Source organism: Lipotes vexillifer, unplaced genomic scaffold (assembly GCF_000442215.2).
Source record: "Lipotes vexillifer unplaced genomic scaffold, Lipotes_vexillifer_v1.1 scaffold57, whole genome shotgun sequence".
Taxonomy (NCBI): Eukaryota; Metazoa; Chordata; class Mammalia; order Artiodactyla; family Lipotidae; genus Lipotes; species Lipotes vexillifer.
The window spans coordinates 1,579,136-1,594,184 of NW_006788075.1; the positions used below are offsets into that span (position 1 = coordinate 1,579,136).

Below are 15,049 nucleotides of genomic sequence, written 5' to 3' on the forward strand. Positions count from 1 at the left end.
CGTGGGGGCCGGCGGGCGCGCAGCATCCCCGGCCACCTCTGATCGCTCCGCCCGCCGTTGCCTGACTTCCCCTCCCTCCCTCTGTCCCTCCCCCGCCCCCCCCCCCCCGCCCGCCCGCCCGCCCGCCCTCCTGCCGGCGCCGGCCACGCTGAGCCTCTTCTCTTGGGGCGCTCTTCCCCTTGGCCGACCGTCTCATCCCGCGCAACTTTGGGACGGACAGTGGCCGTTTGGTGTTGAATGTTCCCCTCGGAGAGCGCATGGCTGCGGAAGCGAGGTGCGGGCCGGGCCCCCGAGGGGCCGCCGTATGGGAGGCGGTGATGCTACTGCTGTGCGTGGGAGTCCCGACCGGGCGCCCCTACAACGTGGACACCGAGAGCGCAATGGTTTACAAGGGCCCCGCCGACACCCTGTTCGGCTACTCGGTGGTGCTGCACAGCCACGGGGCGAACCTATGGTGAGTGGGGTCGGAGGCTGCGCCCTCGGTATCTCAGAGCGGCGAGAGAAAGGCGCCTCAGGGATTCCCTGCCCGGTTCAAACTTTCCTCCCTCCGCGGGAGGCAGGAGGGGAACCCTGCGACGGCCAGCTCGCTAGAGAAGTGCTCGGGAAACTAACTTATCTTGGGGTGGCAGCACCTGGGGTGCGTTCTGGCGCCAGGCCCTGGAGTTTGGGGTGGCGGGTTGGGTGCGCGGAGTGGTGGGCGGGGGAGTCCGTGAAGACCCGGAGTTCAGTGGGCAGCACGGCTCACGTCTGCGCGCACGTGCCCATTGCTCACTTTAGGCTCGTAGTCGGGGCGCCCACGGCCAGCTGGCTCTCCAACACTTCAGTGGTCAATCCTGGGGCGATTTACAGATGCAGGATTGGAAAGAACCCAGAGCGGACGTGCGAACAGCTCCAGCTGGGTGAGTTGGACCTGGGGCCGGGAGCTAGTGACCCACTCCCCCCAACACACACACACACACACACACACACACACACACTTGTGAGCCCCACGGTAGCAGAAGTCCTGGAAAAACTCGTGTTGCCTATTACTTCTAGTTTAAAGCGAATGATGTTCACTTAACTCTACGCCATCTTCCCTTCTAAACAAAAGTGGTCTCCTTTCTGTCAATATTGTTCTCCCTTTTGCTTATGACAATGATTGCAGTACTCTTACCAAACTACGTGGAGAAAAATTTCTTATAAAACCTTCTCCTCACCTCTCCCCTCCGCCCTCCGCCCCACCCCCACCCCCGCCCCGCAAAGTGTAAAACACATCTTAAAGTCTCTCAGCACGTTAAGGACAGGATCCAGCTAAGCCAAGACTTGAGAATTTTATTTCTAGCTTTGACCCATCAGCCTTGTTAAAGAACAGGCTAAGGGGCAGATCAGGAATAGCAGTTGGAATTGATCCCATACCCTGTCATTTAGCCCAAGGACTTTCTGAAAAAGAAAATGATACAGTTTTATTTAGATATGAAATGTAAAAGGAGAGCACAAGAAAAAATTGGCATCTCCACTGTTAATATAATTCAAATGAAGTTTAACATATAATTATTAATTTTTCTTTCCAAAAACTCCGATGTTAAATGGATACCTCTATTTGAAATCATTTCTTAGTGTCTCTTCTTAGATTTGTGACAGCTTGAAAAATGCCTTCTGATGGGGGAGAGGAGAAAGTTCATGTTTCAAAGCCAAAAGCAAATTTGCTTTGCATAGACACATGGGGGAAGAAAGGGGAACTAATATCAATTCAGACCCTATCTTGCTTCAAACATTGTTAGGAACTGCTATATATGTTTCTTGTTTTCCACAAAACACCACTGGGTCATGGTTGGCATTGTTCTTACTTTACACATGAGGACTCTATGACTCAGAGAGTTGCAAGGACTTTTTCTAAAGTTATTCAGCTAGTGAATGGAAGATGGGACCTCAAGTCAAAGTCAGGTCTGCCTGGGTCCAATGTCCAAGCCCTTTTCTTTCATGTATGCATCTTCAGTGAAAATAAAATTCAGTGACGAGTCCGATATGTTGTCTGCTGAGCTGATGAGTCATCTGTGAATGGTGAATAAAAGGTCATATTTGGTACATTTTTCCTATTTATCTTTGCTATCAATGGACTTTTGGGATAAGTTAGTTACTGAATCTTTACCACTCCCCTCCCCCCATTTTTGGTAGTAACCTTTGCTTTTTCTCAAACTGGGAAGCGGCTTCCCTTCATTGAGAACGAAGTCAAATAGAGTATGCACATAATGGAAGTTTATTTTTGACTCAGCATCCGTAAGAGTCTAGGAGTTGTCTGCAGTGTGTAGAATAGGCCCCAGCCTCTCATTAAGCATCTTCCATCCCCAAAGGCAGACTAGGAAAGCATAACATATTCACAGACCTATCCATTTGGAATAATTCTGCAAAGTATAATTTTCATTGCATGGGAGACTTGTAGGATGAATTAGGGAGCGGAGCAGACAGCCTTGATCTGCCAGAGGATCTTGACAAGGTCTCAGGAGGGAATGTTTTATTTTTGTTGTCCTGTCATAGTTTCCTGATTCATGACATTATAACTACTGGTATTTAGCTCCTACTTCCTGTCTGGAAGGGCACTGAATCTATTTCTAGATGTCGGTATTTAACTGGAAATATTCTTTCATAATATTATATAATATTTAAAATTTAAGATGATAATACCTGTCAAAATTGAAGGAAAACGTATATTGATTGGGCACGTGGAGCATAGGGGTTGACTACAGAAATATCCACAGAAAAATGTGCACGTGGTAGATGTTCACCAAACATGAATTAAGTGAAGATGTACTGGATGGATAAATGAATAAAAGCAAAGTGAAAGTTTGTCATCGACCTGATTGGTGAATAAGAGAATTAGTTAGAAATGACAAGCCAAAGGGATATTTTTAACTTTCAAATTTTTGATCAATAAAAAGGTTTCTACAGAGATGAAAGGCAAAAAGGAAGACAAGATTTCTAGTCAGTCAACTGGTTGAAACACTAATAGCTGTGGTAATAGCTATGAACATTTGCAAAAGACTTGACTGAAATTACTTCTCATATAACATTTCAAACGATATATCTTCTCTTCCTTATATGAAGAAATTGTGTGTTTCAATTCAGCACAGACTCAGAAGTAACTTGAAGCTCTAAAATAAGGGATTGAGGATAATGTCTAGAAAGGAAACACTGAAAACAATACCTCGGTAACTAAAGACATTTAAAAATTCTCAGGTTTGTGGACTATGTAGTATTCTTTATGAAGAATTTTCAAGGAAAAAATACATACACAATCGTCTATATAAGATGGATTCAGTTGTTCTGTCTCAAATATGGGTGACTATAAAATAGGCAAAATGTTTATTTTTTATCTCTATTTTCTACTTAAATCTATATCTGCATGTTATCTGTTATAGGCAGGTTGAGGTTATAAATATGGGTAGTTAATAGATGAAACCAAAAGTTAAATGTGTAAATGAAAAGGTAACAGTTGAAACACAATGAAAAATATTTTTTGTTGGCCCAACCAAAAAATCTTTATATTTTTTTAAACATCTTTATTGGAGTATAATTGCTTTACAATGGTGTGTTAGTTTCTGCTTTATAACAAAGTGAATCAGTTATACATATACATATGTTCCCATAACTCTTCCCTCTTGCATCTCCCTCCCTCCCACCCTCCCTATCCCACCCCTCTAGGTGGTCACAAAGCACCGAGCGAATCTCCCTGTGCTATGTGGCTGCTTCCCACTAGCTAGCTATTTTACGTTTGGTAGTTGTACATATGTCCATGCCACTCTCTCACTTTGTCACAGCTTACCCTTCCCCCTCCGCATATCCTCAAGTCCATTCTCTAGTAGGTCTGTGTCTTTATTCCAGTCTTAACCCTAGGATCTTCATGACATTTTTTTTTTCTTAGATTCCATATATATGTGTTAGCGTACGGTATTTGTCTTTCTCTTTCTGACTGACTTGACTCTGTATGTCAGACTCTAGGTCCTTCCACCTCACTACAAATAACTCATTTTCGTTTCTTTTTATGGCTGAGTAATATTCCATTGTATATATGTGCCACATCTTCTTTATCCATTCGTCCGATGATGGACTCTTAGGATGCTTCCATCTCCTGGCTATTGTAAATAGAGCTGCAATGAACATTTTGGTACATGACTCTTTTTGAATTATGGTTTTCTCAGGGTATATGTCCAGTGGTGGGATTGCTGGGTCATATGGTAGTTCTACGGGTAGTTTTTTTAAGGAACCTCCATACTGTTCTCCATAGTGGCTGTGCCAATTTACATTCCCACCAGCAGTGCAAGACTGTTCCCTTTTCTCCACACCCTCTCCAGCATTTATTGTTTCTAGATTTTTTGATGATGGCCATTCTGACTGTTGTGAGGTGATACCTAATTGTGGTTTTGATTTGCATTTCTCTAATGATTAGTGATGTTGAGCATTCTTTCATGTGTTTGTTGGCAAACTGTATATCTTCTTTGGAGAAATGTCTATTTAGGTCTTCTGCCCATTCTTGGATTGGGTTGTTTCCTTTTTTGATATTGAGCTGCATGAGCTGCTTGTAAATTTTGGATATTAATCCTTTGTCAGTTGCTTTATTTGCAAATATTTCCTCCCATTCTGAGGGTTGTCTTTTGGTCTTGTTTATGGTTTCCTTTGCTGTGCAAAAGCTTTGAAGTTTCATTAGGTCCCATTTGTTTATTTTTGTTTTTATTTCCATTTCTCTAGGAGGTGGGTCAAAAAGGATCTTGCTGTGATTTATGTCATAGAGTGTTCTGCCTATGTTTTCCTCTAAGAGTTTGAGAGTTTCTGGCCTTACATTTAGGTCTTTAATCCATTTTGAGTTTATTTTTGAGTATGGTGTTAGGGAGTGTTCTAATCTCATACTTTTACATGTAGCTGTCCAGTTTTCCCAGCACCACTTATTGAAGAGGCTGTCTTTTTTCCACTGTACATTCCTGCCTCCTTTATCAAAGATAAGGTGACCATATGAGCGTGGGTTTATCTCTGGGCCTTCTATCCTGTTACATTGATCTATATTTCTGTTTTTGTGCCAGTACCATACTCTCTTGATTACTGTAGCTTTGTAGTATAATCTGAAGTCAGGGAGCCCGATTCCTCCAGCTCCATTTTTCGTTCTCAAGATTGCTTTGGCTCTTCGGGGTCTTTTGTGTTTCCAGACAAATGGTGAAATTTTTTGTTCTGGTTCTGTGAAAAATGCCAGTGGTAGTTTGATAGGGATTGCATTGAATCTGTAGATTGCTTTGGGTAGTAGAGTCATTTTCAGAATGTTGATTCTTCCAATCGAAAAACATGGTATATCTCTCCATCTATTTGTATCATCTTTAATTTCTTTCATCAGTGTCTTATAATTTTCTGCATACAGGTCTTTTGTCTCCTTAGGTAGGTTTATTCCTAGATATTTTATTCTTTTTGTTGCAGTGGTAAATGGGAGAGTTTTCTTAATTTCACTTCCAGATTTTTCATCATTAGTGTATAGGAATGCCAGAGATTTCTGTGCATTAATTTTGTATCCTGCTACTTTACCAAATTCATTGACTAGCTCTCGTTGTTTTCTGGTAGCATCTTTAGGATTCTCTGTGTATAGTATCAGGTCATCGGTAAACAGTGACAGCTTTACTTCTCCTTTTCTGATTTGGATTCCTTTTATTTCCTTTTCTTCTCTGATTGCTGTGCCTAAAACTTCCAAAACTATGTTGAGTAAGAGTGGTGAGAGTGGGCAACCTTGTCTTGTCCCTGATCTTAGTGGAAATGGTTTCAGTTTTTCACCATTGAGGACGATGTTGGCTGTGGGTTTGTCATATATGGCCTTTATTATGTTGAGGAAAGTTCCCTCTATGCCTACTTTCTGCAGGGTTTTTATCATAAATGGGTGTTGAATTTTGTCGAAATCTTTCTCTGTGTCTATTGAGATGATCTTATGGTTTTTCTCCTTCAATTTGTTAATATGGTGTATCACGTTGATTGATTTGCATAGATTGAAGAATTCTTGCGTTCCTGGAATAAACCCCACTTGATCATGGTGTATGATCCTTTTAATGTGCTGTTGGATTCTGTTTGCTAGTGTTTTGTTGAGGATGTTTGCATCTGTGTTCATCAGTGATATTGGCCTGTAGTTTTCTTTCTTTGTGACATCTTTGTCTGGATTTGGTATCAGGGTGATGGTGGCCTCGTAAAATGAGTAGGGAGTGTGCCTCCCTCTGCTATATTTTGGAAGAGTTTGAGAAGGATGGGTGTTAGCTCTTCTCTAAATGCTTGATAGAATTCGCCTGTGAAGCCATCTGGTCCTGGGCTTTTGTTTGTTGGAAGATTTTTAATCACAGTTTCAATTTCAGTGCTTGTGATTGGTCTGTTCATATTTTCTATTTCTTCCTGATTCAGTCTTGGCAGGTCGTGCATTTCTAAGAACTTGTCCATTTCTTCCAGGTTGTCCATTTTATTAGCATAGAGTTGCTTGTAGTAATCTCTCATGATCTTTTGTATTTCTGCAGTGTCAGTTGTTACTTCTCCTTTTCATTTCTAATTCTATTGATTTGAGTCTTCTCCCTCTTTTTCTTGATGAGTCTGGCTAATGGTTTATCAATTTTATCTTCTCAAGGAACCTGCTTTTAGTTTTATTGATCTTTGCTATCGTTTCCTTCATTTCTTTTTCATTTATTTCTGATCTGATCTTTATGATTTCTTTCCTTCTGCTAACTTTGGGTTTTTTTTTTTTGTTCTTCTTTCTCTAATTGCTTTAAGTGCCAGGTTAGGTTGTTTATTTGAGATGTTTCCTGTTTCTTAAGGTAGGATTTTATTGCTATAAACTTCCCTCTTAGAACTGCTTTTGCTGCATCCCATAGGTTTTGGGTCATCGTGTTTTCATTGTCATTTGTTTCTAGGTATTTTTTGATTTCCTCTTTGATTTCTTCTGTGATCACTTCGTTATTAGGTAGTATATCGTTTAGCCTCCATGTGTTTGTATTTTTTACAGATCTTTTCCTGTAATTGACATCTAGTCTCATAGCATTGTGGTTGGAAAAGATACTTGATACAATTTCAATTTTCTTAAATTTACCAAGGCTTGATTTGTGACCCAAGATATGGTCTATCCTGGAGAATGTTCCATGAGCACTTGAGAAAAATGTGTATTCTGTTGTTTTTGGAATGGAATGTCCTAAAAATATCAATTAAGTCCATCTTGTTTAATGTATTATTTAAAGCTTGGGTTTCCTTATTTATTTTCATTTTGGATGATCTGTCCATTGGTGAAAGTGGGGTGTTAAAGTCCCCTACTATGAATGTGTTACTGTTGATTTCCCCTTTTATGGCTGTTAGTATATTTGCCTTATGTATTGAGGTGCTCCTATGTTGGGTGCATAAATATTTACAATTGTTATATCTTCTTCTTGGATCGATCCCTTGATCATTATGTAGTTTCCTTCTTTGTTTCTTGTAATAGTCTTTATTTTAAAGTCTATTTTGTCTGATATGAGAATTGCTACTCCAGCTTTCTTTTGGTTTCCATTTGCATGGAATATCTTTTTCCATCCCCTTACTTTCAGTCTGTATGTGTCTCTAGGTCTGAAGTGGGTCTCTTGTAGACAGCATATATATGGGTCTTGTTTTTGTATCCATTCAGCCAATCTGTGTCTTTTGGTGGGAGCATTTAGTCCATTTACATTTAAGGTAATTATCGATATGTATGTTCCTATTCCCATTTTCTAAATTGTTTTGGGTTCGTTATTATAGGACTTTTCCTTCTCTTGTGTTTTTGTCTAGAGAAGTTCCTTTAGCATTTGTTGTAAAGCTGGTTTGGTGGTGCTGAACTCTCTCAGCTTTTGCTTGTCTGTAAAGGTTTTAATTTCTCCATCAAATCTGAATGAGATCCTTGCTGGGTAGAGTAATCTTGGTTGCAGGTTTTTCTCCTTCATCACTTTCAGTATGTCCTGCCACTCCCTTCTGGCTTGTAGAGTTTCTGCTGAGAGATCAGCTGTTAACCTTATGGGGATTCCCTTGTGTGTTATTTGTTGTTTTTCCCTTGCTGCTTTTAATATGCTTTCTTTGTATTTAGTTTTTGACAGTTTGATTAATATGTGTCTTGGCGTATTTCTCCTTGAATTTATCCTGTATGGGACTCTCTGTGCTTCCTGGACTTGATTAACTATTTCCTTTCCCATATTAGGGAAGTTTTCCCTATAATCTCTTCACATATTTTCTCAGTCCCTTTCTTTTTTCTCTTCTAATGCTGGGACCCCTATAATTCGAATGTTGGTGCGTTTAATGTTGTCCCAGAGGTCTCTGAGACTGTCCTCAGTTCTTTTCATTCTTTTTTCTTTATTCTGCTCTGCAGTAGTTATTTCCACTATTTTATCTTCCAGGTCACTTATCCGTTCTTCTGCCTCAGTTATTCTGCTGTTGATCCCATCTAGAGTATTTTTAATTTCATTTATTGTGTTGTTCATCGTTGTTTGTTTCTTCTTTAGTTCTTCTAGGTCCTTGCTAAATGTTTCTTGCATTTTGTCCATTCTGTTTCCAAGATTTTGGATCATCTTTACTATCATTATTCTGAATTCTTTTTCTGGTAGACTGCCTATTTCCTCTTCATTTGTTAGGTGTGGTGGGTTTTTATCTTGCTCCTTCATCTGCTGTGTGTTTTTCTGTCTTCTCATTTTGCTTATCTTACTGTGATTGGGTTCACCTTTTTGCAGGCTGCAAGTTCGTAGCTCCCGTTGTTTTTGATGTCTGTCTCCAGTGGCTAAGGTTGGTTCAGTGGGTTGTGTAGGCTTCCTGGTGGAGGGGACTAGTGGCTGTGTTGTGGTGTATGAGGCTAGATCTTGTCTCTCTAGTGGGCTTAGTTCTTCTAGGTCCTTGCTAAATGTTTCTTGCATTTTGTCCATTCTGTTTCCAAGATTTTGGATCATCTTTACTATCATTATTCTGAATTCTTTTTCTGGTAGACTGCCTATTTCCTCTTCATTTGTTAGGTGTGGTGGGTTTTTATCTTGCTGCTTCATCTGCTGTGTGTTTTTCTGTCTTCTCATTTTGCTTATCTTACTGTGTTTGGGGTCTCCTTTTTGCAGGCTTCAGATTCGTAGTTCCCGTTGTTTTTGGTGTCTGTCCCCAGTGGGTAAGGTTGGTTCAGTGGGTTGTGTAGGCTTCCTGGTGGAGGGGACTAGTGCCTGTGTTCTGGTGGATGAGGCTGGATCTTGTCTTTCTGGTGGGCAGGTCCACGTCTGGTGGTGTGTTTTGGGGTGTCTGTGACCTTATTATGATTTTAGGCAGCTTCTCTGCTAATGGGTGGGGTTGTGTTCCTGTGTTGCTAGTTGTTTGGCATAGGGTGTTCAGCACTGTAGCTTGCTGGTCGTTGAGTGAAGCTGGGTGTTGGTGTCGAGATGGAGATCACAGGGAGATTTTCGCCGTTTGATATTATGTGGAGCTGGGAGGTTTCTTGTGGACTAGTGTCCTGAAGTTGGCTCTCCCACGTCAGAGTCACAGCACTGACTCCTGGCTGCAGCACCAAGAGCCTTTCATCCACACAGCTGCTAGTGTTGGAGGGTTTTCTGCAGAGGCGGGGGGTGGCTGTGTCTCACCTGAAGAAGGGGTCTCTGTTCTCCTTCATGTGAAATCTGGCAATGTTTCCGTGACCGATTTTGTCTCAATTTGGAAAACAATTCTAGAGGTTAGAAGTCCAAAGTCAAGGTTTCAGCAGAGTTGGTTTCTTCTGAGGTCTCCTTCCTTGACTTGTAGATAAATGGCTGTCTTTTCCCTGTGTCTTCACATAGACTTCCATCTGTTTCCAAAAAATCTTATAATAACTAAAGATTCAGCTATGACTGCCAGGTCATAAAATGTTTTCTTTCATTCATGGCCTAATTTGCCATCAAAGAGATGAAGTTGAAAGAGCTCTTAAAATGGTGCCAATCTCCTATACAATTCTAAGTGCTGTCTCCATGGACTAGTCTTTAGGTCTCAGAATTTTAGATCAAAGTTTGATTCAGATAGACTCCTTCCCTCAGAAGAGGAATCAATACCCTTCCCCCTCACCTCCTAACCCCTCTTCCCTGCAGTGGCTAATGTTGTCCCATACTATGGTATATTCACTGTAGTTGTAATCAGAAGTGAGCAGCAAATGCCTGTTTATCTAGAATGTTCAGGGTATGCGATGTTGAGAATCAGATACCCCTTTTAGTGAAGTGAATTGACTGTAGAAGAGGTGCATTTCTTCCTGTGTGCAAACAGGCTTCTTCCACCTTCCTGCCTGCCTAAGAAGGGTCTCTCCCCTCGCTTCCTTGGTACTGCTCTCTGTGAACCAGAGGCAGGTAGTCTCCCCATCAGGAGGGTCTGAATCCAAACTTGTTCGTGAAGACTCCGTGTCTGAGGAGGCCATAGTGATTTCCACAGGTTCAGTTGCTTTTCCACTCAGGTGCTTTGCATCCTTGCTAAGGTTTTTAAAAGGAAACTTTGATCACAGGTGGTTGCTAAATTAAGGCATCCCAAATAATGACTTCATTAATGTATTTATCCATGGATTTCCAGTATTTGAACAATTAGAACATAATAAAATACATAAATGGCTACAAAATTATACTAAAAAGATTACCTTTATTTGGTCATTCAAAAGGCATACTAGATCTTTCATTATTTTGAAGTTGCCACTAGTAGCATTATACATGTGTGTTTGGGCATGCACACGTGCGCACACACGTGTGTGCACGTGCGCGCGCGCGCACACACACACACACACACACACACACCTGTCTGGGTAATAGAGGCTAAAATTATACAGTTACACTGTACGGTACAGTAGCCACTAACCACATGTGGCTGTTGAGCACATGAAATGTGGCTGGTTTGTAGTGAGAAGTACTATACTCTTTTACTTTTTAATGTGACTACTGTAAAATTATTTCATATGTGACTTGTATTAGGTTTCTGTCGGACAGCACTGTTCTAGAGAAACATAACTTCCATATGTAAAATAACACTAACTTTTTAGCAGGTGCTTTCCCAGTGTCTATGCATAAAATGATGGGAATTTTCACTTTTCTAGACCAATGTTGTATAGTTACTAGACCTTTAAGCTCTCTCCTTGTACCTCTTTTTCTCACTAGAAAGAACAGTGGTTTATTAAGTTAGTCATCATTATTCCCCTTCAGATTTCTTCCTGGAGATTATATTGCCTTAGCCAGCCTCCTGGTTTATATTACGTAACCTACTTGGAGGAGGTTAAGTTAATTAGCATTTGTGTCATTAAACTAATGATTACCTCACTCACTCCTGCCTGATTTGTAGGAATGATTAGCTTAACAATAAAAGGCAAACCTCTCACTGTGGAAACTTCAAATATGTCCTTGATAACTTTCCTTTTCTTTCTCATTTGTGATACTCTTTAAATTGTAGCTTATGAAGATGATGTTGATACAGACTGGTCATTTTGAAAAATCACTCCTAAACAGAGGTTGTTATGCTAATTATGCACAAAATTAAGACAGCGAGCTTCATGAATAAACCATCATATTACAAGAATTGTTTCCTTATTTCCAGCAATTTCCCAAACTCCATCTCTAAAAGAATGGTTTCCACCTAATTTAAGAGATGAGATTTTCTATAATGCATTTTATTTTTTGCCTAAAGTTTACTTGACCACTGGGTGATATTTCTAATGACTAAAAAATCTCTCCCTTTGGCAGCAGTTCTTGGGCCAGATATGGTAATCCATTGTGCTCGTAGGTCATTTTTTGAGGGATGTCAAAGGGCGAGAACCTGGGCATACAAAAGAAACATGGCCCTTGTCTCAAGGGGTTTACAGTCTATAGGTTAGGTTAGTATAAGAAAGTATGGTGAGAAGATCTAATCTGTTTAGGAGATTAAGGTGATGTCTTCCTAAGGAATTGATGTTCTAGTGGAAAACGGAAAACAACAACAACAACAACAACAAAAATCAAGAGTTAGCCAGAGGAAGAGGTTATGGGAAAGGGTGCCAAACAGAACAAACAGTGTATATGAAGACCCTGAGGTCTTTGAGAGGGCAGCATCTTTGGACTGAAAGAAAAATGCATACAGTTGAACTGTGGAGTGTGAAGTGGTGATAGGCTGGAGAAGTAAGCAGCGATTATTTGTGTTACAACTTGTTAAGCTCTCTGGAAACTGAAGAAGCCCTGGCTGTCAGCATGCTCATGTGTGGTTTCACACTCTTCCTCGGTGTGTGCACAATGCAGTGAAGGCTGGTGCTGGGTGTTGGGCTGGGGGTAGCAGATGCACAGTTGGAGGTGTTGGCTTCAGATGGGCGTTGTGGTGCTGGGCAACAGAAGGCAGACCCTGACGCAGGCCCACAAAAACTTACAGGGGCCCCGGCTGTCCGTGTGCTCCCGCATGGCTGCACACTTTCCCCTGGGCGTGTGCACTGCAGTGAAGCTTGGTGACGGGCAGGGGGCTGGTGGCCTGCAGATGCACAGCTGTAGGGCCGAACCCTGAGCACAGGCGCAATGGTGGGGTCGGCCACGAGGGTCTCGGCTGGTGTCTTGCACTTGGGCTTTGGTGGGTACGGGGAGGGGCTCAAGTGGCTGGCTTCTTATGCTAGGGTAGCCACAGAGGCCTGGGATGACTGGTGGTTTGGTTTCTGGGCTTTTCAGTGAGAAAAAAGGGAGTGGGGAGGGACCCAGGCATCAATTAACAGTAATACCTGTGGGGCAAAAGCTGGCAAGATCTGCAGGGGATCCACAGTGGCTCTACTGGCCTTTGGCTTAGTGCTGAAATCTGTTATTTTCCTGCAGAGCAGGTCTCCGTGAACTGGACTTTGTAATTATTAAACGAGAGAGATGAAAAAGAAGGTTTCAAAATGTTACCCAAGGTTCTGACTTGGGCTTTTGGATAGATGATGGTGCTATGTCCTGTGAGATGTAAAAGTAAATATCTGGAAATCAGTTGGATGTATGGGTCTGGAGGGCAGGAGAGGTCTATAGGGCAGTTCAGAGTTGACGGTAATTGGCACAGAGATGGTAGTCAAAACCATGGAGATTAATGAGTTTAACCTGGGAACTCTCTAGGCTGAATAGATCATCAGGCCCAGAAGAGATCCCAGAGGCTTCCTACAACTTGGGAGGAGGCTAGAACAGTGTTGCTCAACTCTGGCCGCAACCTAGATTCTCCTGCAGAGGTTTAAGAATACCAGTGCTGGTGGCCTCCTCCTAAACTAATAAAATCTCTGGGGGTGGGTCTGGGGTAGGATGTTGTGATTTATAATAAGAATATATTGATATATTTGGTCTTCACCCTCATTTCTGGCACAGAGATCCTAAAACCCTTGGAGTTTTCTAGAGTGATAAATATATCTTTTGTTACATCAGTGAGGTGACTTTAGGACCTAAGGATGGTGGCTGGTTGCCAGTGGAACCAACCATATGATTAGATAGTTGGAACTTTCATTTCTATCCCCCTGACCTCCAGCGAGAGAAGAGGGGCTGGAGGTTGAACCAGTTGCCAATGGTCAGTGGTTTAATCAGTCATGCCTATGTAATGAAACCTCCATAAAACCCCAAAAGGACAGGGTTGGTGAACACGTGGAGATTTAGGACTAGTGGTGCATTCAGAGAAGACCTGGAAGCTCCCTGCAAGTTCCTCATGCCTTGCCCTATGTGTCTCTTCCATCCGGCTGTTCCTTCCTTTTATAATAAACTGGTAATCTAGTAAGTAAAATGCTTCTTTGAGTTCTGTGAGCCACTCTAGCAAATTATTCAAACCAAAGGAAACTTCAGTAGCTGGTGGACTTGAGATTGGCACCTGAAGTGTGTGTGTTTGGGGGGAGCAGGGGTATGGGAGGAAAGCAGTCTTTTAAAATTTTTCATCTATTTTAATCAGCTATTAAACAGATACACCCGGTGTATTTTTACCTTTCAGGTTTCCTTTAAAAGTTCTATTACCCATTAAGGAAGTTTTGTGTTAATTTATTAAAGTTGCCTAAATTTCCTAATACTATAGACGATAGTCACAAATTACTAAATGATAGTAAGCTATTTTTTGGTGTTGCTCAGTAATGCACTGTATTTATTTTTCTCTTCGTACCTTTTGACTCCCTTCACCTGCTTTTCCCTCCCCACACCCGCCTCTAGCAACTACATATCTGTTCTCTCTCTCTCTATGAGCTTGTTTTTTTTCTTTTTTTTAGATTCCACATATAAAAGAGATCATACAGTATTTGTCTTTCTCTATCTGACTTATTTCACTTAGCATAATGTCATCGGGGTTCAGTCATGTTGTTGCAAATGACAAGATTACATCCTTTTCTTATGGCTGAATAATATCCCATTGCATATATGTATCACAATTTCTTCATCTACTCATCCTTCAGTGGACACTTAGGTTGTTTCCCATCTTGGCTATTATAAATAATACTGCAGTAAATATGGGGGTACATAATATTTTTTTGAGTTAGTATTTTCATTTTCTTCTGATAAATACCGAGAAGTGGAATTGTTGGATCATATGGTAGTTCTATCTTTTATTTTTTGAGGAACCTCCATACTGTTTCCATAGTGACTCTGCCAATTTACATTCCCACAAACAATGCACATCCTTTTTCTCCACATCCTCACTAACGTTTGTTATCTCTTGTCTTTTTGATAATAGCCATTCTGATAGGTGTGAGGTAATGGCTCATTGTGGTTTTGTTTTGCATTTCCCTGATGATTAGTGATGTCGAGCATGTTTTTATGTACCTCTGGTCCATCTGTATGTCTTCTTTGGAAAAATGTCTATTCAGGTCCTCCACTCAGATTGTTAGCTTGTTTTGCTATTGAGTTATATGAATTCTTGATATATTTTGGATATTAGCCCCTTATCAGATATATAATTTGCGAATATTTTTTCTCATTCAGTATGTTGCCTTTTCCATACAGAAGTTTTTTAGTATAATGTAGTCCCACTTATTTATTTTTGCTTTTGTTGCTTTTGCTTTTGGTGTCAGATTTAGAAAATCATCACTAAGACCTATGTCAAGGAGCATGTAGGACTGAACCCTTAACCTGTGGGATCTGACATTATCTACAGGTTAGAT

The 15,049-nt window shown here is 41.1% G+C and overlaps 1 protein-coding gene across 1 annotated transcript in view; it reads left to right on the forward strand.

The window, feature by feature from the left end:
- Positions 1-227: 227 nt before the first annotated feature.
- Positions 228-15,049, forward strand: part of ITGA4 (integrin subunit alpha 4) — an 86,529-nt gene continuing 71,707 nt past the window's right edge. The window contains exons 1-2 of the mRNA XM_007461223.1: positions 228-454; positions 778-899. Coding sequence (XP_007461285.1) covers positions 258-454; positions 778-899 — 319 coding nt within the window. The 5' untranslated portion in view covers positions 228-257. The remainder of the gene's footprint in view (positions 455-777; positions 900-15,049) is intronic.